At 42.0% G+C, this 21,624-nt stretch overlaps 1 protein-coding gene across 3 annotated transcripts in view; it reads right to left on the minus strand.

Moving 5' to 3' along the window:
• The window catches only part of kcnb2b (potassium voltage-gated channel subfamily B member 2b), a 103,937-nt gene extending 86,266 nt beyond the window's left edge, over positions 1-17,671 (minus strand). The window contains exons 1-2 of one of the 3 annotated variants that reach the window (XM_055007272.1): positions 2,081-2,518; positions 360-964 (exon numbers count right to left, since the gene is read on the minus strand). In XM_055007272.1, the coding sequence (XP_054863247.1) occupies positions 360-944 (585 nt within the window). In that variant the 5' untranslated portion in view covers positions 945-964; positions 2,081-2,518. Of the gene's footprint in view, positions 1-359; positions 1,071-2,080; positions 2,519-17,327 lie in introns of those variants that run through there. The other 2 variants (XM_023297768.3, XM_055007273.1) reach the window with 2 other exon arrangements.
• Between the last annotated feature and the right edge of the window lie 3,953 nt (positions 17,672-21,624).

The following is a 21,624-nucleotide window of genomic DNA, read 5'->3' on the forward strand; positions in this document are numbered from 1 at the left end:
AGAAGCTGACACACCTACCAATTATTTTGTCAAATCCGATGAAGTCAAAATCTATCTCCTGCAGTGATTCCACTACGAATATATCAGCACCAGAGCTGTAAATTCTACTTTACCATGATTTTTTGCTTCCTTTCCGACCCATACAAACCAAAACCAAGTCATTTAAATGAAGGTTAACAACTGTTGCCGCTGCAAGATTCAAACAGATGAACTCATGAGTATTTTTTACATGTGGGAGCAGGCGTTTAATAAGCACGCCTGCAATGTGTTGTGATCAAGGCGGAGTGTTCTGCTTTGAATGTGAACGGGAAATGTGAGATGGAGGCAGTGTGATCACACTTCCACTTTCGGATCCCTACCTTGGCAGCCACCGAGGAGCTGGGCTTCTCCAGGAGATCCCACAGTTTCTTTCTCTTGTCCGGGCAGCAGGTGTTATCAAACTCTCCCTCTCCCTCCCTCTCCCTCATTGTTTCTGCCTCCCTCCGCAGCTCCTCATTCATCTGCTCTTTTTTCTGGTGGTAACGGGCCTGGCAGCAGGACTCAAGGTAGATCTCATCAATCCCCCAGTAGTCTAACTCCTGGCCAAACGAAAGGGCACACATCTCCTCCATCATGTGTAACTTGCCTGTGCGGTAAAAGTTCAGAATGGAGGTGAAGGCCCCCGGGTGCCGATCGAAGAAGTATTCATTCTCATTCAGGCTGTAGTCATCGCACACTTCCATCAGAGACTCGTGGGTGTTGCACTCTCGAAGCTTGCCAAGCCGCGTCCGGGGTAGCCGGTCCAGAGTCCGCCACAGGACCTCATGGTTCAGACCCCCGACGTTAAGGCGGACTCTGCGGGAGCGAGCTTTGGTGCGGATGATGTCGATGGGCTCGGGGGGCAGCGGGGGAGCCGTTCGAATGTTGGTGGGCTTAAGCCCTGCTTGTCCAAGCTTCTCAGCCATGGCAACAGAAAAGGAGACTTCTGGGAAGATGTTGCAATGACACACACAAAAAAAAGGAAACCAGAAAAAAAAAAGTCTTCAACTTTTCAGTTATGTTGGATCCTCTTTAGGCAAGTCCCTCCATGGCTGAGAAAACAAACAAGACAGTTTGTGAGATGACTACATGACTGATGACACATTCATCAAATCAATTTCAGTACAACACTGTGCATCTCCAGGAGTGGAAACTAAATCGGGTCTCTTCGAGTGGCACAGAACAGTCACCTGTTACTTCATTTTGTTAGTCAAAAATAGTAACAAGCTGCACGGTGTTACTGATCCCTTTCATCACATTTCTAAGAAGGTGTTAAGCAGAATCAATGATTTTGTTTTAACAGTCAATATGGCTGCTTTGCTTTGCTTTGCACTCCACTCCAGCACCAGTGAAGCAATGAACTCCTCTTGGAGCACTACTTCGGGTGCAGCCCTTCAGTCAAAATGGGTCAGAGAAGCCTTGAATTTCATTCAAATATTATTATTACAAGGACAGAGGTGCTGTGCATTGCAGCACACTCTAAAGCTTTATTTAGTATATCATTATCCAACATGATTATACTCATATTTTCTGTCAAATGTCATCCCTGCACATTAAACAGCAAAAAAATAATGTTTAATTTAATTAAAATGTCCTTAATATTCAAATTAGTCTACAATTTACAAAGTTGTAAATATGTGACTTTTAACCAGAAACTGCAGCAGATAACATTTTTATCAAGAATAGGACAATTTTATATGAGATTTAGGCTCCTGAATGCAACAGTTTTTAGTCACATTTGGCACTGCCTGAGTATCTGGATCACAAATTTGTCACAAGCAGCACATTTTATTCTCCAAATGGAATAATGTGAGTAGATTTATCCTTTATAAGGGACAGAAAGCAGCATCATATAATATATAATCAGATTTTTTTTTTTTTTAATCTGCTGCATACCTGTTACACTATAACATATTTGTGCTCAGCAAGGTTTTTGATGCCTTCACAATCCACCACCTACCTTCACTGCAAAGTCTATAGAATCTGTGCTGGCAGGCGCACTAATTCGCTTCAAAGTAGTGTCAGAAAAACAAAATATGACATCAAAATGAATCAGTCTCACCTTGCCGCGATAAACCACCTTTTGCATGCAAACTCCTCTTGTTCCGGAGGGAGCAGAGGATGGAAAAGGGAGCCTGGATCCCCCTTTAGTCAAGCGGGTAAGACTGAAGGAAGCTCTCCGTGGACGCAGCGCAGAGAACGCGCGTCCCACATTTTTGTTGAAAAATCAAAAGGGGGGAAAAAAGAAACCAAAAGAATGTCTTCCTCTTAAATATGACCACGGGAACAGAAGCTGCTGTGCTCTTTCGCCATCGAGAACACTGTGAGGTGGGGGGAAGAAACGAAAAAGAGTCCTGCGCCTGCTTCACCCAAAAGCTGGAAGACAGGCTCACTGAATCACTGTAGCTGCAGACGTCGAGCGCGTAAAAGGCAACGGGAAGGAACGGGATAAGCGAACTGCGGAGTGTCCCGCTGTATACTACACAAGGAGGAGCAGAGGGGCGCACACGGGCTGCACCACTATCACACAAGCTCAAATCCAAATCGGAACTGGGCAACAGGATAAAATAGTGGTGGCTTGATCCATTCAGAGGTGTTTGATTGGGAATTCTGGTTGTTAAAAAAAAAAAAAAAAAAAAAGTGTGCAGAGCTGATTTAAGAGGAACCACAATGCATGCTCACTCACAGAAACAAATGCCTCATATCTTTTTTAGTGGAATGACTCAAATTTTTAATGCAGAATAAACCTTGGGTGTTTACTTCTCCACTGAAATATGTAATTTGTACACAACAAATTGCTCTCTCTCTCTCTTTCTCTCTCTGCTTTGTCACCTTTTAGTAACTAAAACCTCAAAGATAACAAACCATTTGAGATTTTTCCATTTGACCTACAGCAGGAAACCTGATCTGGAGGAGACAGCAAGAGGCTTTTTTCCCTTTTTCTTGACCACTTGAAAGAGCAGTCCGCAGTAAGCCATGGATGAAACCCAGCCGGATCCACCTCATGCCTCCAAATCAAATCCCCATTAGCTATCAATATATAATGATCCCCTCCACTCCCTGCTCTGAAATGAATAAATACAGATATTAAATGATGTAGGCTATTCTTTATTATCCCTCCAGTCATTACTGCTGGCTCTCCTCTCCCCTCCTCTCTCCCTCTTGACTCATATGAGTATCCGGTATTCGGTATGCAATGATATTTCCCTGCAGAGCGTACATATGTGTCAATTGAGCAGTTCCCCTTAGCTAAGCACTTTTTTCCAGAAATTTGATTATACGCTGCATATGTGTAATTGATTCCCCCCTGCCATGTTCCTTCCTCCCAGTGACAAGTGATCAATAATGCCGCATTGACTAAACAGAGCCTTTGTGTGCACTGAAGCTATGTCTTAACTGTGTGGATACTGATCTTTGAAGGTCAGGGGCTTTGGTCATCTTCAGATCTGTAAATGTGCAGATTGTGCGTAGCTGCACATTCAGTCATTGCCAATCACATGCAACATATAGTAATCTGTCTCTTTTTGATTATGGCATGAGGGTTGTAGATGTTTCCCACAATTCCACAATGCTAAAGATAAAGACATGATTTAAAGATTGAATTTTTCCCTTTAACCCTTGACATCACATGTGACAGCACACAGGTCTGATGCAGTGAAGCCTGTGATCTCTAATTGACAGGCGTGAAATATTCCGCTGTTGACAACAAAACTGCTGATGACACAGTTGTTAATACTTAACAACTTAATCATTTATCTGTACTTAGGGTACAGATAAATGATTAAGGGTAATTGACTGTGCCCTCTTTCATTAATTATTATTATTATCAGCCTGGCAGCCGTTCAGACATCCCATGAGTCATGATGTGTGAGGTAGCACTGATGTTGATCCGAAACAATCAAATGGAAAAATGCATCCTGTGAAGTAATGTAATACTTGCAGTGGATGCTTCTAGCTCTTTGCTAACACCACCTGCATGCATGAGTACTCCAGGGAGTTGAAGGCAGCTTGGCGTTCCACCATGTGGGTGGAATAACTCTTGTTACCAGCTTGATATCTATAATTACTAACTTTTCAGCAGGTTACAAAGACTACAAAATGTTTTTTTTTTCTACTAAAGGGTGTTCATGAGGTTTTCTTTTTAATTCCTGTGCACCATGTGGGCATGTGTGCTTGTGTGGGCTGTTGCCATAGCAACCCAAATTGTAGCATCATGCCGAAGAAACACTTTGGGCCACGGAGCCAGAAAGAGTTGGATATTTAGATAGCCGCCGTGGCTGCTCTGTGAAGGATTGAATCGGCTGTTTAGTCAATTAACCTTTGGTGTCTGTATTTATCAGAATAAATTACACAGTCTGACAGCGATGGTGTGCACGTGCTCAGAGTCTGTGCATGAAATGAAGCAAAAGGAAGTTGTCAAGATGAACTCGAAAGCGAGGAGCTCACCACTGTTTGGTATCACAGCCACCTTCAGTGTATTCTCATCAATCCCGGACCAGAAAGAGATGACTGACTACGCCGGCTGCCTCATCCCTGAGCTGTCACTGCCTGCTGTATTTTCCCTTTTCAGTTTGTCATAAAATGTGTCCATTCCATCATCCAAACAACACCGCGGACACACTTGCACCCCGCAGCTCCTGCCTCTGACGCTGTCAGCACATAAGAGAGACACATCATCATCATCATCCGTTCATCACACACTCATTAGGGAGATACACTGAGGACCACTGCATAGATCACATTGAGCTTCACTATGGGAATATTTGCCTGTAGTGGGCTATGAAAGCATTAGGCGCTGTATTACAGGAAAAAATGTAAAAATGTTTTTCTTTAAAGATGCTCAGCAGATCCAACCCAGTAAGAAAATTATGCCTTACATGTAGAATGAGTGTGTGGTGGAAAAGAGAAAGAAAGAAATGCGAACGCTGTAATTTACTGTGCGCTTCTGCAGGAGGGAGAGAGCAAAAGTCACATTCACTTAAATTACTATAATAAGCATCCAATCAGTGTAGAACACCTTTCTATTAATAGAAAGCTGCCATAGTTTTGAATACTTGCAAAGTAAAAAAAAAAAAAACAAAACAACAAAAAAATAAAATAAAATAAAATAAAACACACATCGGTGGACAAGATGAAAAAAGATCTGCTTTCACTCCCACTCCCTGCTGCCTGCTCCCATGATATTTTGATGGCTGGAATAAAATGTACGTTTCAAGGATGTCATTTATTATTCTGTGAAATTCAAAGTTGTGGAAGGTCCACGAGTGGCTCAGTGGAAGACTTTGCAAGTACCCCATGGAAGAGTACAGTATCTTCAAATGTGTGTGTGGCTGCATTGGTGAGCGCTTCAGTGTGTGTGTGTGTGTGTGTGTGTGTGTGTGTGTGTGTGTGTGTGTGTGTGTGTGTGTGTGTGTGTTATTGTCAATAAGAGGGAGGAAACACGCCATAGCAGCAGCCTGTTTATTCTCTTTGCCTATTTTTAGCAGCTGGCCATGTCAAGGTCCACACATCCACCCACCCACAGTGGGCAGCAGTGGCCTTCAGTATAATGGTCTGCTGCAGACTCCAGTCATTAATCTATGTCATGTCTTCATTCATCCCACCAAACACACCTGTTCACCTCTGATGCTGCCAGCAACACCTAATGTGTCAAAAATACACACGACTAGATGAACACGCTTTGGCATTTGGTTGTGCAAAATACAACTACAGTATGTGGGGTATCCTGGGGGTTTACTGGTCTAAGTCTGTACCATGTAACCATGCAACTACTAAATCCTGGTTCAAATCCATCCAAAGACCTTTGCAATATGTCATGTCACTCCCTATCTCCAAATGTTTATTGTCGCTGCCTTCTGCCGTCAATCACAGTAAGAGAACAATGCCCTAAAAACAGTCTTTTAGGAAAAAAATAACACATTTTTTAGTCCGTGCCACTCTGGCCACAGCATTCAGCCGTTAGCTGCGGACAAACAAACATGATTGATTACCACTCTGTACTGTTGGTTATGTTTACATAATACATCCAGAGCCGCGGATCGCTAATTGAATGGGTGTTGTTTTGTTTTTTATATTATTATTGGGATTTCTGCAGCAACTGCTGGTCAATTGCTGTCACAATCACGTTGTTCAGCACAGCAGAGCACGCAGGCCACCACAGCAAAACAAGCAAACACACATAGAAGTGCAGCTTTGACCCACACACCTCAGTAACATTGTTTACCAAACACAGAATGCCACATCCTTGGTAACACAGCTTCAGTGCAAATTTCAGGAGTTTGCAGCACACTCATCAGCATTCATCAGTGTGAATAATGCTGCCTTGCAGGGTAGACAAGATGCTCAGTGCTGCACCTTAACCCAAAGTGCTTGTGGCAGCATGATAATGTGAATATAATGCACTTTGTCTAATTGCTGCAAAAACACCCAGGCTGGCAATTTGACCTGCTACTACTGTCAAGAGTCGTCTTATGAGAGTAAGCATTTTTGCAATCAGGGATGGTGTGGCACCTCTAGCGTGTTCCTGTGATCACTACGTTGTACACTGAAGTGAAAGACGTGGAGGAGAGGCCATGGTATGAATAGCAATGAAGTCACTAGTGGTGTAGCTGGCAGATTAGTTGGGCTTAGAGACCATTTAGTGTGTTCAGTCTGGACCTGACTCATATTAATCTTTCAACGCTAAAGGTGTAATTTTTACTTTCAATTTCTCTGAGACATAGCGCTCTGCATCAGCCTCTATAATGTGGCATAAAAGGAATCTTAGGAAAGACAGAGGACATCATTTCACTTTGTACTCTGCAGCGGCAGATGTCTGAAGCAAACCTGCTGGTGGGTGACTTTTATGTCACAGCTACCTGGTGACATTTTTTATCATCAGCAGCAGCTTGATGCATTCATGTTGGGCTGCTAATCTGTGCAGATCATTTCTCTATTATCTCAATAATATGGATGCAAGGCCAAGGTAGCTGTATATATGCTGCCATAAGTCAGAGAGTTGCATTGATACTGTTGTCAGTTGTGTAATTGGGTCCACAGGTAGTGTTATGGTGTTATGAGTCCCTCTGCGAAATAATGTGAAAGATTAATCATTTGGACAGGAAACCAAAACTTGCCCACTCCTGGGAGGGATAATATGATGGGGAAAATCTTTCCTGCTCTCACAAATGAACACAGAAGAAAGAGGAGGGAGGTTTCTTTTAACATGTATGCAATTCCAGCCGTGTTTGTATCTTCTCACATATTATCTGACAGTTAAAATTGGATTTATTGTTATATAATTTAAAGTGACAAAATGTCCATAGCAATATTGGTGAGCCATATACCACGATGTCATTAAAATCAGGCATTTTGAACATAAAGAAAGCAATGAGGAGGAGGAAAAGCTAGAGCAAGATGCTAGTCCCATATTAGACTGAGGTGTTATAGCCCTGTGTAATATTGATATCGTACTTAACGGCTAATGTGTTGCCATTCCAATTCGGCTGCCTTTTGAGGGAGCATCCTGTCTTAAAACGCAGTATTTTAATGACTAGAGCAAAGTTAAAAGACTCCAGTAAGCTCCTAAACGACTACCAAGTAAAGCAGCAAGTGCCCTAGCATTGAAATATTATGGGATCTCTTATGGAATCTCCTTTTAACGTGTTTCTTTTCTTCCTTTATTAATTATTCATTCATTTAGCTCATGCCTAAGCCATGCACTCATGTCTGCACTCCGTGTCCTGCTGTGCACAGACCGAAGAGCGGCAAATATTCACAATTAGATCTAACTATTCGGACATACATAGTCTGTGTGTTGAGGTCAGACCAGGGCAGGTGATGTCGTCCTATCTTCTTTCCTGTTGTTTACCTGCTGACGTGCATCTGCAGTCACATTGAGCAGATTGGCCGACAGTGACGTTGTTTCTGGGTTTAAGTATAGAAGATGGCATTGCTTTGACATCCAATCCCTCGTCACCTCAGCCAGCAGGACTGTGTGTGTGTGTGTGTGTGTGTGTGTGTGTGTGTGTGTGTGTGTGTGTGTGTGTGTGTGTGTGTGTGTGTGTGTGTGTGTGTGTGTGTGTGCGCATGAGTGAGTGATAACCTTGAATATTTGCATTGAACAATTCATCAAATCTCGAGACGTGCTGCAATCCTGTTCACAATTGATATGTTCAATCACTATCAGCATCCGGTGGTGATATGGTATCGTTTCATCATGCTCATGTCCTTCAAGGCTGCACATATTGAACTTTAAAGATAATGCTAACTGCTGGACATGACAGGGCTCTTGATGGACTCTGGTACATGCTCTACAGATGTGCCCTCTAATTTAAACCGGTCTATCGAAGAGGTCATTGCAGCTGAACTTGATTTCTGTCCTTGAGGGTAGGTGATCCCCTGCACATGTAACACAGTCCCTGACCCAGAGCAGTAACATATACAGAAAGATGGAACATGTCAAGCAAGAGATTAAGATAGGATTACCAAGCATCAGTTGAACTGTGTGTTAACTGTCATTAACGTATCACATTTTCATCATAATGACATTGATAATAATACATATGTTTAATCAAATTATCACACTGCAAATTACAAACCAGGCACTTTTGCACTATTTGTAAATCAATATTAAATATTGCACAAAATTTGTAGAGGGAACGAGAGGGTTGATGGTTTCTGACCAGGTCTTTGTTGCTCTGGCACTTTGCTTGGAATAAACAAGTAAAAATAATCCCTGAAGAAGAAAACCTTGACTTGGGGCATTATCTCAAAATCCAAGAGATAAATTCTGCCATTTTCAGGGCTCTTTTCTTCACTTTTGCACAACTTGTACTCATTGTACTCACTTACGCCAAATGGCACCGTTTATGGAATGACTCTGTTTTCCTATGAAACTGACAAATTGTGCATCTCCTCCATGCGTCCACCTTTCCCTGGCTCTTACCCCCAAATACTAACCATACACTGACCAGCCACAACATTTAAACCACCTATCTATTGTCTAATAATGTGGAGGTCGCCCCTGGGTGCAGGGACACGGGATATATGGGGGTGTCCTGTGTTCTGTGATACATTTTTAAAGGATCTTTTGGGTGCCGGGTTTCAGGTTGGGACCTCCGTACATCGCATCTAAGTCTGGAGGTCGGGTCAACACCTTGAGCTGCTGGTAATGTTCCTCGAAGCATCTGCATTATCCTGCTGGGAGAGGCTGCTGCCGGTGGGTGGTGCGTGTCAAAGTAACATCCAAATGAATGCCAGGACCCAAATTTTCCCTTCACCTGTCAGTGCTTTTAATCTTGTGGCTCGACAGCGTCTGTACAAACACAACGAAGCTTTACGATTTAATTCACCAGAACACTGTTTGTATGCACTTTCACTCTCCATTAGTTTTGGAGGCCACCGTTGCCATTCAGAATAGAGAAGGCAGTCGTAGCAGTCAGGTTGGGAGACATCACCAAAGAACTAACACTAGGAAGACTTTGCACTTACTATTTACAGTGTAGTTTCTTAGGAAATGTGAGGTGTCAGTATCATCTGTGGCAGTTGCCCCCGCAAAGAGTAGTTCATTCGGATCTAATGAAGACACTGTTTACGAGTGTCTGAATAATCATTTAAAAATACATCTGATGGCTGGTCTCATGTCTGACTGCAGAATGCCTTTGCGGATGCCTTTAAAGTGCAGCACGTAATCCCTGTACGTTTGTTACAAGGCTGATGTGAGCATTTGTTTTTTAGAATGGTTTATTACTTGGTGTGCCTGTGTGGTGAACGTCATGAGTTTTACACACAGTTCTTTATTGCCCACTGCTTCAATATACTTAGCCATCAGAAGAAGTCAATAACGTTCTCCCTGCCTCTGTAAATCTAAGGCAGGATACAATAAGTGTTTTCTTTCTTGCCCACACATTTTCACATACACTATCCCATCTGTACCTGTTACTGTAGAAACTACGCTACCAGCCAGGGGAAGACCCGCATGTTTAGATTCCTCTAGAAGGAGCGTTAATCTTTATCATTCCTGTCAAGTGGCTGCAGTCAAATACAAGGTGTTCAAGAGTAAAGAGCTGGGCTCCATTTCTCAAAAATATCTTAAAGATTATCTCAGACCTATTAGAAGGGTGCGATCATTTTCGCCTCAAGATGATTTTGGGAAACAGTGACACTGATGAAGCTAGCTCCGTTCCGCTCATCCATCATGCAGTGTGCTTGGCAGTCCTGCACAGCTCGACATGCCCTCTGCCCGGCACACAAGCCCAAGCCCCTGTCCAAAAAAGGGAGTCATGATGAGAAGTATCAGAATGAGCTATTGCTGTCACCATAAAGGAGAACCCCCGAGGACAGATGGCGGTCCTTGGATCATTGCACCCACATTAACCTTCCTGTGACGGGATCAGACGCAAGCTTACTTTCACAAGGGAGTTGGGTCATTGTTCTAAGAATACGTTTCTGGGTTTTTTTTTTTTTTTTTTTTTTGGAGGGCACTGATAGAGACCTACGTCCACAAGCCCCCGCGGCAAAAAAAACCCTCCTGGGCCTGGCAGGCAGATAGAAAATGAATAAAACCCTCAAAAGAAACAGCAGACAGGCCTTTGGCGGCGATGGTAATGTTATCCCTCGGGTGCTCTGTAACTCATACCTGAGGGACAGGTTAGTGCACTGCGGAACTCTATCCATTTGATTACCGTGACAGAGGCAGGTGTAATTAACTTAATACAGTTTAATTATGTTGAGTAGGACTCTATGAATGTTTCATTGTCATCCCTGGTTGCTGCCAGTGCCATACAGTGTGAGAAAGCTGTGCCACCCAAAGGTATCACCAGATGGTGGCTTGGACATGGTTCCTGTAATGAACACTCCTCACAGCCAGCACACTCAGATATTTAACATGTACAGTCAAAAGTTGCTCGAGTGGAGCAGTGATCTGCTGGATAATCCTTCAGAAAACATACTGTTTTTCTACATGAATTAAAAAACTAATTATTGTAGCATTTTTGTTAATGTCCGTCATCTTTTCTTTTCCATGATTAATCCTGAAAAAACTGTAGCTGCTTGCTTTGAACAAAGCAATTTAAAAGCCATCATCCCTCATGCTGTGACAATAGATGCGTCCCATTACTGTACTAGATTTGAGTGTTTATACTCAAATCTAGAATACTGCTGACACATTTTTCACTCGTGCATTATGTACTAATTGAGAGCTTTCGACATGTCAAAAGATGATTAATTTAGATGAAAAGTAAACATGACCACTTTTCTCTTGGTGTTAAGTGATTCACACTTTACAACAGCTTAATCTTGAGCGCACATTTGAACAGTGGTTTCTGAAGCTACCTCTGTCCGTGCTGCTGCAAGGTTGGCTTTCTGTTTACTGTCCACTGAAATGGTATTGAGTGCTGTCTTTTTTAATGAGTGCATTCATCAGTATAAGCTTTCAGTCATTTGAAATACAGCTGGACTGCGTTCTATGCAAGGTGTTTAATTGTCTGCTCTCTAAGTGCCCTCTTGGTATTTTATTGAACTAATTTATTCTGAATGGAAACCCTAGAGGGTATAAAGCCATCTGTTTGACATTGCCAGCTGGACCATGTCCGATAAGAGACATTTTTACAGTGAGGTTAAGCTTTAGGGTTTAAAAATACACAATACAGCGAGGTTGGTAAGTGCAGGCCTCCAAAACTGGAAGAGACATAAAACTGATTCCCAACTATGAATGAGAAGATACTGAAAGAACACTGATAAGGCCATAAATTATGATCTCAATCTTGGTGTCCTAAACTAAAGATTGAGTGTCTGGAGAAATCAATAATCTGCAGGGTGCAGGAAAAGACGGTTTAAAACAGCTGAGATAAAAGCTGAACACCGAAGAGGAGATAGAGAGAAATTTGTACAATGGCAATGAATAAATTATTGTCCTTTTTTTTTTTTTTTTTTTTACTGCAAGGTCAGCTGTGTTGTTCTGCTTCTCCAGGGAAACGTCCGCCAACTCACATGAGCTCACACACACACAAACACACACAGTCACACACACTCAAATGTAGTCCCACACACTGGTCAATCACAGGCACCCCACCAACACATGCATCACTGCAAATGTCTTCCCACACAGAAATGCATCTTATCAGAGCACGCACATGCACCTTGCTGCACTGCTGCACACATGCACAGAGGTGCACGTGTACCTCTAAAGAAGCTGTGCATTTGTGCAAAAACACACATTCTTGGTTCTCTGCACCCAATTTGATATAACGAGTATTGAGTTATACAAAGGGCACCTTTACAGTGAGTCTCTTGACCCGTGCATGTGGGAAGCTGTTGCTGTGGGAGAGGAGGAGGTTCAAGGGTGAACTCGGCTCTCAGCAAATACACGGAAATTACTGCACAGAGGAGGCAGCCAATGGAATTTTAGATGCAGTAACAAAAACATTCCCCAGTGTTGATTTCCCACAATATTGCCAACACAACATTTTTACTTTAATCTACAACTTGGAGTCAAATCCCACAGATTTGAAGGTGACATGTAGGTTAAGATGGTAAGATATTGTAAAGCCCCTGCCTTGGTAGTGTGTATTTTATATATGGGCTCATATAAATATCCCCAAAATAAATCGGAAGGATGGAGAATGATTAAAGTTTTTAGGATTATTTACTGTGTGCTGAGCAGACACGCTGGGAGTAATTTATTTCTGGACCATCAGAAACATTTATGAGCCTGTTTCAGCAGTATGCTCTAAACAAGAAGCCATAAATCTACCAGTGTATCCTCACTCCTCTGCTCTCCCTCGCTATGTTGTGCTGTCTCCACCTCACTATCCCTCTCTCTGCACCTTTCGTTCGTCTCGTTTCTCATTTTTTAGTTGCCCACATGGCACGAGTGTGTGCCTGGGCTTAAAGATTTTCCATCAATTTCAAATTCATCAGTTGTGATTGGATTCCAGGGGGGGAGAAAAGGGTGGCAGCTGTGTTTGATTTGGTGTTGCCTCCTAAACAGCGAAGTGGAACACATTTCAAAACTAATGTTCTTGATACAGCAGTTTTAGGAGGATAGACTGTGTCCACAAGGTAAAAAAAAAGAAAGAAAAAAGAAAAAAAGCAGATAAGTAAGAAGTGCCACAGTTTTGAGGATGGCACTGTGCTCCACAAGCACATTCACACATTTGTCAAATAAGCATTTCTTCTCCAATTAAAAATGAACCGCCTGCCTGTAAGCACAGTATAATGTTTGTGAATGGCGTGTTTGAAATACAAAAAAGAGTCTTCTGTCAGCATGTGTTTCAATCAGAAATCTGTGTTGTCTCCACAAGGTGGTGTCATGCTCATTAGCCAGCTCATTTCCAGAACTAGTTTGACTCTCACAGTGCTAAAGTTAGTCATGTGGGCGATAATACTGCTCCCATTCACGTCACTAACAGAAAGAAGTAATAGAAAATAGAGTAAAGTAAGCTTGTTAACTCTAATTTATCACAGAAGGTCCATAAAAAGATTCCCATGTATATGCACGTGCTTTTGTGTTGTTTATTACAGTCAGCTAAAACTGTCTGTGCTCCTCTGTTATGCAGCAGTGTGAAGTGCCAAGCCTGACTGTAAACCCATTTCACTGCAGAGAGGAGTTCAGTAAAGTGAGACTGTAAAGCCAACCACTCATTACCACGATTTGGAGGGTATTGCTGCCTTGACCCGTCCATTGACCTTCAAAATAATAGTTGCAGTGGTGTGGAGACAGTTCATTATCCAGGATGCCTGTCAGTCGACAAGCTCATACATCCTCAATCACTAAAATAAGGGCAAGAAAGCAGGGCATCCTGACGTGGTGAGCTGACTCTCATCTCTATCTCCTAGCTGTCCTTCTCTCTTTCCGCCGAGGCTTCCAACCTAATCTCTTGCTCTGTCTCTTCCTGCATTTCACTCCTGCTCATTACCATCAGGCAAACTCCTTTTTGCACTCTTACAACACACAGCTTTAAAAAAAAAAAAAATCTGAAATCAACTGCTTATTGATTTTCTAAACCTGTAATTCCCTGCTGCATGCAAAAGCAATTGATGAGTGATTACACAGTACAATTATAGTGAACCGCTCTCATCCCTGGTGACAGATTGCCCTTGTGGTCAGCTCTAGCGGTGGCTGAGTTTATCCAAGCGTAACCCCCTTGGTGTTAGGGTTAACAAGCTCTGTCTGGGTGAAGCAAGTGGAACTAACCACGACTCCTGATCAGCTTACTGATCCATAACATTGTCTTTTTAGTTGTCAGGAATAGGAAAAGTAAACTTTAAAGACTAATCGGTCCTCATGTGGCCGTGCTGTTTGCCAGAACTTCAGAAATCAGTGGTTCTATGATCGACCTTTACGTGAAGAAGCTACATAATATGAGCTACTTGCTACTCACTGGATGTAAATATTTGTTATGGAAGTTAAGTGTGCACAGTGTTTCTAGATTAGTGGTTGCAAAATGTGATTTACCTTAGATACTAGTGCTGCTGTGGCTACCATTCACAGCAAGAAGGTTCGGCATTGAAGCTGCAGGTCAGATGGGGTCTTTTCATGTGGAGTTTGCATGTTAATTCTGTACCTGTGCGGGTTTTCTCTTGGCGCTGTGGTGTCCTCTCACAGTCCAAATACATGCATGACAGGTGACCCCATGACCTCTCCAAGGTGCATCCCTCCTCTTGCTTCAAGTCAGTTGGGACAGGCTCCCAAAATGGGTATAATGGAAGGATGAATGGGTGGATTTGTCTCAAAGAGGCTGGTCTTCTGATATATGGAGAGTGGACACAGTGCGGGAGCTGTGTGCACCACTTATTCTGTAGATTAAACTTAGCCTAGCTTAAACGTACATGTAGGTTTATACTATGTGGGGATTTAAGCATTGCTAAATTAAAAGAAAAGGCACCACACTAAGAAGTTCATACATAAAGATAAGTTACTGCTTAACATTTAGACCTAATAAATGTCAGGTGTCAATTAGATATGCAGCTTATGGCTTATTATCTGATAAAACAACATTAACTTACTACATGACTTATCTAGACTGATGAGTAAAAAAAGTAATATGAAATACTGTCGCCATATGGCTGACACGCAAAATGCTGTTGAACAAAATGTAAAAATAACACAGGATGCAATATTGTCAAAATCATTCTGAAGTGCATATTATTTTTACTTACTTTACACATAAATTTGTAGTGAGTTTAAACAAAGCTGGTGGAGTCCTGTTCGGGTCTCCATGCTTTTGTCGCTTTCACTAAGTTTGATTTCAATGCTGGGTATCTCACAATTGCACTTTACTGTTCTGTTGCTGACACCGTATGCCTCTGCAGACGAGAGGATCCTCCAGGTTGGTCACTGAAGTGTGAATGTTGTGTTAACGATCTGCACGGGGCCCAGCACTGACAGATGGAAGAATACTGTTAAAGCGGATTAAAGGCAGACTCAGGAGAGGTGGTCCTTCAGGTGCATCAGGGGATGGAACAGAGAAACAGCTGCAACAAACATCCTTCTGTTCTTCAGCCCTGCTCTGCTTTTTACTGAGGATCTCAATGATTTGAGGTGTGGGAGACATATGGTAATTATACTGTATATAAATGTGATCTACTGCATATATTTAGATCATGAACATATAATATAACGAGCACTAAAATGCCTGCAACCTAAACAACTGTGCAAAAAAAAAAAGAAACAAAAAAGGGAAAACTGACAATACAACAATCCATTCCCGAGTGTGTGAGGCCACGGCCTTACAAACTGAACAGATGGTGTAGCTGGGACGGAATAGAAATGATACTGTCTCTGTAGCTCATGATTGTTTTTCCAATTTGACCGGTGCAAATCCACACAGATAATCACAGGCACCAGGATCAAGGCTTCAGACCTCAGGGGGTTCCAGCAGTCATAATGCTCACAGTAGTCTGAAGAAAATGCACTTGAGCTCACCTCAGCTTAGCTTAGACCAGCTGGGGTTTTGGAGGGACAGAAAAGAAAGGATAGAGAGCAGGAGGAGAGACTGCGACAGAGAAAGTGAACAGAAACTGCAGCACTTTTATGTCGCCTGTAGTAAAGAAACCCCGTCTCAGCGTTCGTTCTGACTACTCAGGTTGTCACTCAAAAATAATTTTAACATTGTTTTGATGTGCTGTCAAAACAAATTTTCACCTCAGAAGAAACATTTTCAAAAGCGTGGGCCAAAAAAAAAAAAAATCCATTTCATGCATAAATTAAAGTTGCAGCAGAGAATCCAAGTCCCTTATTTGAAACAGGATTACTTGGTGTATAGAAAGAACCAAAGGTGAAGAGCAAATGACAAAAACGACAAACATAGTTGTACCTTTAAAGGCTGTTTTTTTCCCTTTAACTCAATCCATCCTATAGGGGCTTGTATGAAACAAAGAAAAATGTGTGATGAATTAATAAATAAATGTATACTGATTCAACCAATTCACTGTCTGATTCCTTTTTAGCAGATATTTATTTTTACTTTACGCTGGAAATATGCATTATTTATTCTTTTCTTCCTTTATATTTCATCTTTTCACCTCCAGGCCCCTGCCATGTGCAAGTCTGTCTGAAAAGGGTTCTTATAAACTTTTCATAACTTCACAGTAAGCAAAAATACTGACAAGTACAGTGCCTTTAAAAAGTATTCACCCCACTTGGAAGTGTTGCCCTTTCATTGCTTTTTTAACATTAACATATGCTCAATTTAATTTGGCTTTTTTGACAAGAATTTGAAAAACCTTTAAAAAGCATAAGTCAAGGGATGGATACAGGAAAAATTCCAGATCAGTGAATTGGGCTTTTTAGCCATCAGACGAGAGGTTTAGCCAGCACCAAACATTGCACATCATCATAAACACACCATCCACCAGCGTGAAGCATGGTGGTGGCAGCATCATGACGTATGGACACTTCTGGGCAGCATTCCCTGGGAGGTTTGTAACAGTAGAGTGCAAAATAAATGCAGCAGCATAGAGAAACCCAGGAGCTCAACCTGATGCAGTCTGTAAGAGAACTGCATCTTAAGAGTAATTTATTTGCCATAAAAACAAGGATCTAAAGCATACAGCCCAAACTGCACAGAAATGGAGCCTGGCCTTAGTTCAGACAGGCGCTGAGTCAGCTGGTCACAAGGTCCTATTCTGTCCAGTCATTAACTACCTCAGTCCAACACACCCACGTGGCGCGCTTTATAAAAGAGGCGGCGTTCATTCATTCTGCCAGCACCTCATGGCTGCTATACCAGACTCTACAGATCCACCAAATGTTGCTGATGTTCATCTCCTCTTCAGAAATCTGTCCTGCAGGACAGTAAAGTCAGTGTTTGGAGGATTGTTCTCACCTTCTGACTGCCGATCCCCCTTGCAGCTTTGCAGAGGAGTGTCGATCCTCCTCTGGCCGATTTCAGAATCCAGTGAGAGCTTCTCATCAGTCAAACCCGACCTCTGGGCGGCATCAGTTTGTAGGATTTTTTTATTCATTCTGACGCTTTCAGCTTAATCCATTCAAAATACACACGAAAAATGTGGGGCGCCTCAGCTCCGCCCATCTCGTCGGTTCACCGGTACCAACTCCCGGCCCTCCCGATCTAACTATCTAAATCATGGCTCCTCCAGGCGTCCGTCAGTCTCCTTCGAACACCATATGCTCTCAATTCAAGCCCTAAAATCCAAGTTTCCTCAGTGCCTTTTACCTGCCATACAGCTTCCGGGTTCAAGTCCGATGTCTCCGCCCATCCTGGTGATGTCATAGCGAGACACCTGAGCACCGTGACTCCTGCAGCTCCAGCGCCCTCTGCTGGTGTAGACCTCACCTCTGCGCCCAGATACCAACAGGTAATATCAGCCTAATTAAAATTCTTCTGATTTATTCTAAATCAGGCTAAGGAGGAAAAGTCTTAGTGGTTGATGCTGAAATGTCTATTATTCTCACAATCATGGTTCAAAGCCGTCACAGAGCATTAGAACGACTGAGTTAAGCTAGCTTTGAAGTTTTTAAAGATAATATGGAATTAGTGTGGCATGGTAAGGTTGATCATTGGCAGCTCCTCACGATCACCAACAATCCCATTACCCCATGTCCTCTTTCTTTAACCTACATGACCACAGATCACGCCTTCGTACTAATTAAAATAGAAGCTACAGGTGCTTCGTTGGGTGAAGAGGACTCCACAGATGCTTCTTAATAATTCTTTGATATCCTCCCTGTGGCATTGGTTCGGAGTTTAGTGAAATGAGAAACCACATTTCGTTTGCAGTCAGACTTTCTTTGGTTGAGTAGTCAGTTTAATTTCCCCTCACCAGTCTAAACCACAGGCTGTATATAAATGTTACACAGTCTATGGTCTAAACACATACTGAGGTTAATTGGTGATTGTGTGACTGTGTGTTATTATTGTTCTTCAAAATTGGTTACCGACTTAATCGAATGTGCCCAGATTACTCCAATGTTGAAAATACACTTCTTAATATGTGATTGTGGCACCAAGCGATGAGGTTTTAGGGCTAAATCAACAACCAGAAAGAGACTTTACCTGAACAATTCCTAATGTGTTTTTTTTCCAACGAGTTCAGCAGTATATAAAAATAACAGACATTTAGAAACAATTCAGTGTGATGTGGAACAAATAGAGTTAATTAGTTTATGAGGTACATAGAACTCAAACTAATGCAATCTAGCAACAGTTCTGCAATGAATCAGCCGCAACATCGACTTCATGACCATTGTGGAGAATTTAGTTTGTGGTACTTTTGAACCGCTTTGCATTATACATAGAGGTGCTTCTGTAACTTAGCCTACACTTACTGATATAAAAAGAGTGGACAACATAATACACTGGACACTTGTCAGTGTAATACAGCATAATTCAACAGCACTCCAAACTACATCCTTCAAATTGACCAACACCTTTTTAAAACAGTTTCACCAAAAACTGAACAATAGACTTCGGTGAGGGAAGGTTTTATCAGAGGAGTGTTGTATGGAACAGCATTGGATTTTTCAAAGCATGCCTATATAAGCTGACAAGTGAGTGTACTAGTGTCATGTGTTTCAGATGTCTCTTCCTTGCAAAAGAGGAAAGTATATGTCTCTCTGGCTCTCTGTAAAGCCTGAAAAGCATGCCTTTGTGCTCTTAATTACATGCTTAGAACAAATCTAATCCCCAGTATGACTAAAGAGATTCCCTGTGCAAACATATTTATACTGAAATTTGCATCCTCATTTCAGAATGATTTACAGTGTCTGACAGGCTTGTCACCGTCAGGCACCGAAATCACCAGAATGAGCGTAACCATTGTAAAGCGTTTTGTTTGTCTACGTAGATTTAGTAGATGGGGAAATTACTTTTTTGTTTTTATTATAGTTCAGTGGTGGCATGTATGAAAAGTCAAACATGCTGAGTAGCTTTTAAGCAGGGGACAGATAAAGTGTCAAAAAGCAGTCTGGCAGCCGGGCTGTGCTGGATGGTCCCCAAGGACGCCACCACTCTTAAGAGGTAACCTCATTTATAAGTGATGGAACACCAACGCAATAGCACATGTTACCAGGACCACACACACACACACACACACACACACACACAGACACGCACTAACAACACTTAGTCCGTTGTGAACTTCTGACTGACAGCTCTGCGCTTAATGCACTCTGCATATCGCTGTTCTCAGCCACTTTTGTGTAGAGCAACACGTTAACCTGTCCTTTTTACACTCTGAAAACCAATAAGACGCTTTTTTCTTCTGCAGCCGCGGCACTTTAAATAGCTCTTGTCACACGTTTTCCAACCACAGCTGCCTGAGGATGTGATGTTTCTGACAACACACACAACATGCAAATCAGGGCCAATGTGTAAAAGTGGTAATAAAATTTTATGTGCACTAGTAATGGTGGCATCAAATACATGGGTGAGCGCATGAGGAAGCATGTTAGAAATTACTTTTTTTTTTTAACGCAGTGGTGATTTTTGCAGTGCATTAAGCTATATGTAGTATGCCCCCTGCATAATAGCATGGATGTATAATTTAGTCCCCAGCTGCCCTCCCAGCAACCACAGCTCAGTATTCGATTGGTCAGCAGTCGTGGAATCGTTCGACCAGTGCAGTCCATACACTGGTCTAGCACAGGTGTTGCTGCACTGCTAAATACACATTCCCTCCATCTGAGCCACAGAATATTCAAATCAAATTGTCACCACGTGGCCATCATATGTACAGCAACTCTCATGAAGTCAGTCTCTGAAACAAATTTAGTCAAAACACGCACACGACTTGGCCCTCCTCGCTCTCTCTTCCATCGCCTTTGTGCGTCAAGTTAGAACCCACCACCGCAAATTTCCCAGTGTAAAAACACATGCATATTGTTCTGCATACAACCTGATCTTGGCAATTCATCAATCGCAGCCGGAGAGATAATACGTGCTTTGTGACGCTGGTTCCACGTCTGCTGCATGTGTGGCTTTCCCACAAATATCGCTTAGGCAACAATGCCCAGAGATAGCCTCCAAGAATAATAACCGGACAAATATTAGTTTAGTGCAATAAGATGTGGTCTCATAGCTCTGTGCTCTGGATGGGAGTAAAATATACCTGTTGACATTTATTGTATTGGTTGTACTTTTGTTGTTTGGCAGCAAAATTAACCTTGAAAATGTTTAATTTAAAAAAAAAACAAAAAACAAACCTGTTTGCTCATCATTTATTGGTTCATTAATTACGATTTAGCTGCTACAAACCAAACCTGTGTCAATGATTAACTTAGGTCAGATATATTTCAGGCCAAGTTATGCAATAAATAATCTCCTGTTTTGTAAAATTTGTAAAATTTTAAAGACTTAGAAGTTCAAAATTTCTACCAACCAGAACCAAATATAAAAAGACCAGAAGTTGTGTCTCCAGCTATATTAGAAGCTCTGTAATACTACTAGACTAAACAGCTACACTTTATGCTACAGTAAATGCAAATTTCAGCACGCTAACATGCTAAAGAAATGACTAAGATGTTTTTTCTTACCATTGCAGTTCACTGCTTGCATTTGCTAATTTGCGCAAGCTTCTAATTTTGCTAATGAGCTTAGCATCAACCAAAGAGGCATTCTAGCCTCCAGGTCTGCTTCTGCATTGTGCAGCTCTCTATACATGTACATTCCCCTACTGACTCTGTCCTCTTGTTCCCACTTTGCCCAAAGACCTGGCTTGGCTTGAGAATTTTACAAATATAAAACCACTATGGAATAAATTCTTGATAGAATGAATAATCCAAATTCTTCTATTTTGTAATTATAATTCTATTGCTAGTCTGGTCTATTTAAGATTACCGTTCTGAGCTACTGTGACAACAAAATTTCCCTTGTGGATCAATAAAGTCTGTCTAAGTCTAAGTCTAAGTCTAATGGCTGAGCTTCTTTGCAGCTGGACGTGTCCTGTCAACAGCTTTACAGACATTACTTTTATAATGGTCACACATGGGACTGCGGCAACATAAGTAGTGACTGGGACAAATTGGCAGCAAGACTGGGTGGTGGCACTATGTCCAGCTCTATTAATGCAGCCATGCACTAAAACAAAAAAGTGCTGCAGTGAATGATGGCAAAGTCATTAGTTTTGCATGTAGGTTATGAACCCAAGTATTGGATAAATGGA

This window comes from Amphiprion ocellaris, chromosome 22, assembly GCF_022539595.1.
Source record: "Amphiprion ocellaris isolate individual 3 ecotype Okinawa chromosome 22, ASM2253959v1, whole genome shotgun sequence".
NCBI classification, from domain to species: domain Eukaryota; kingdom Metazoa; phylum Chordata; class Actinopteri; family Pomacentridae; genus Amphiprion; species Amphiprion ocellaris.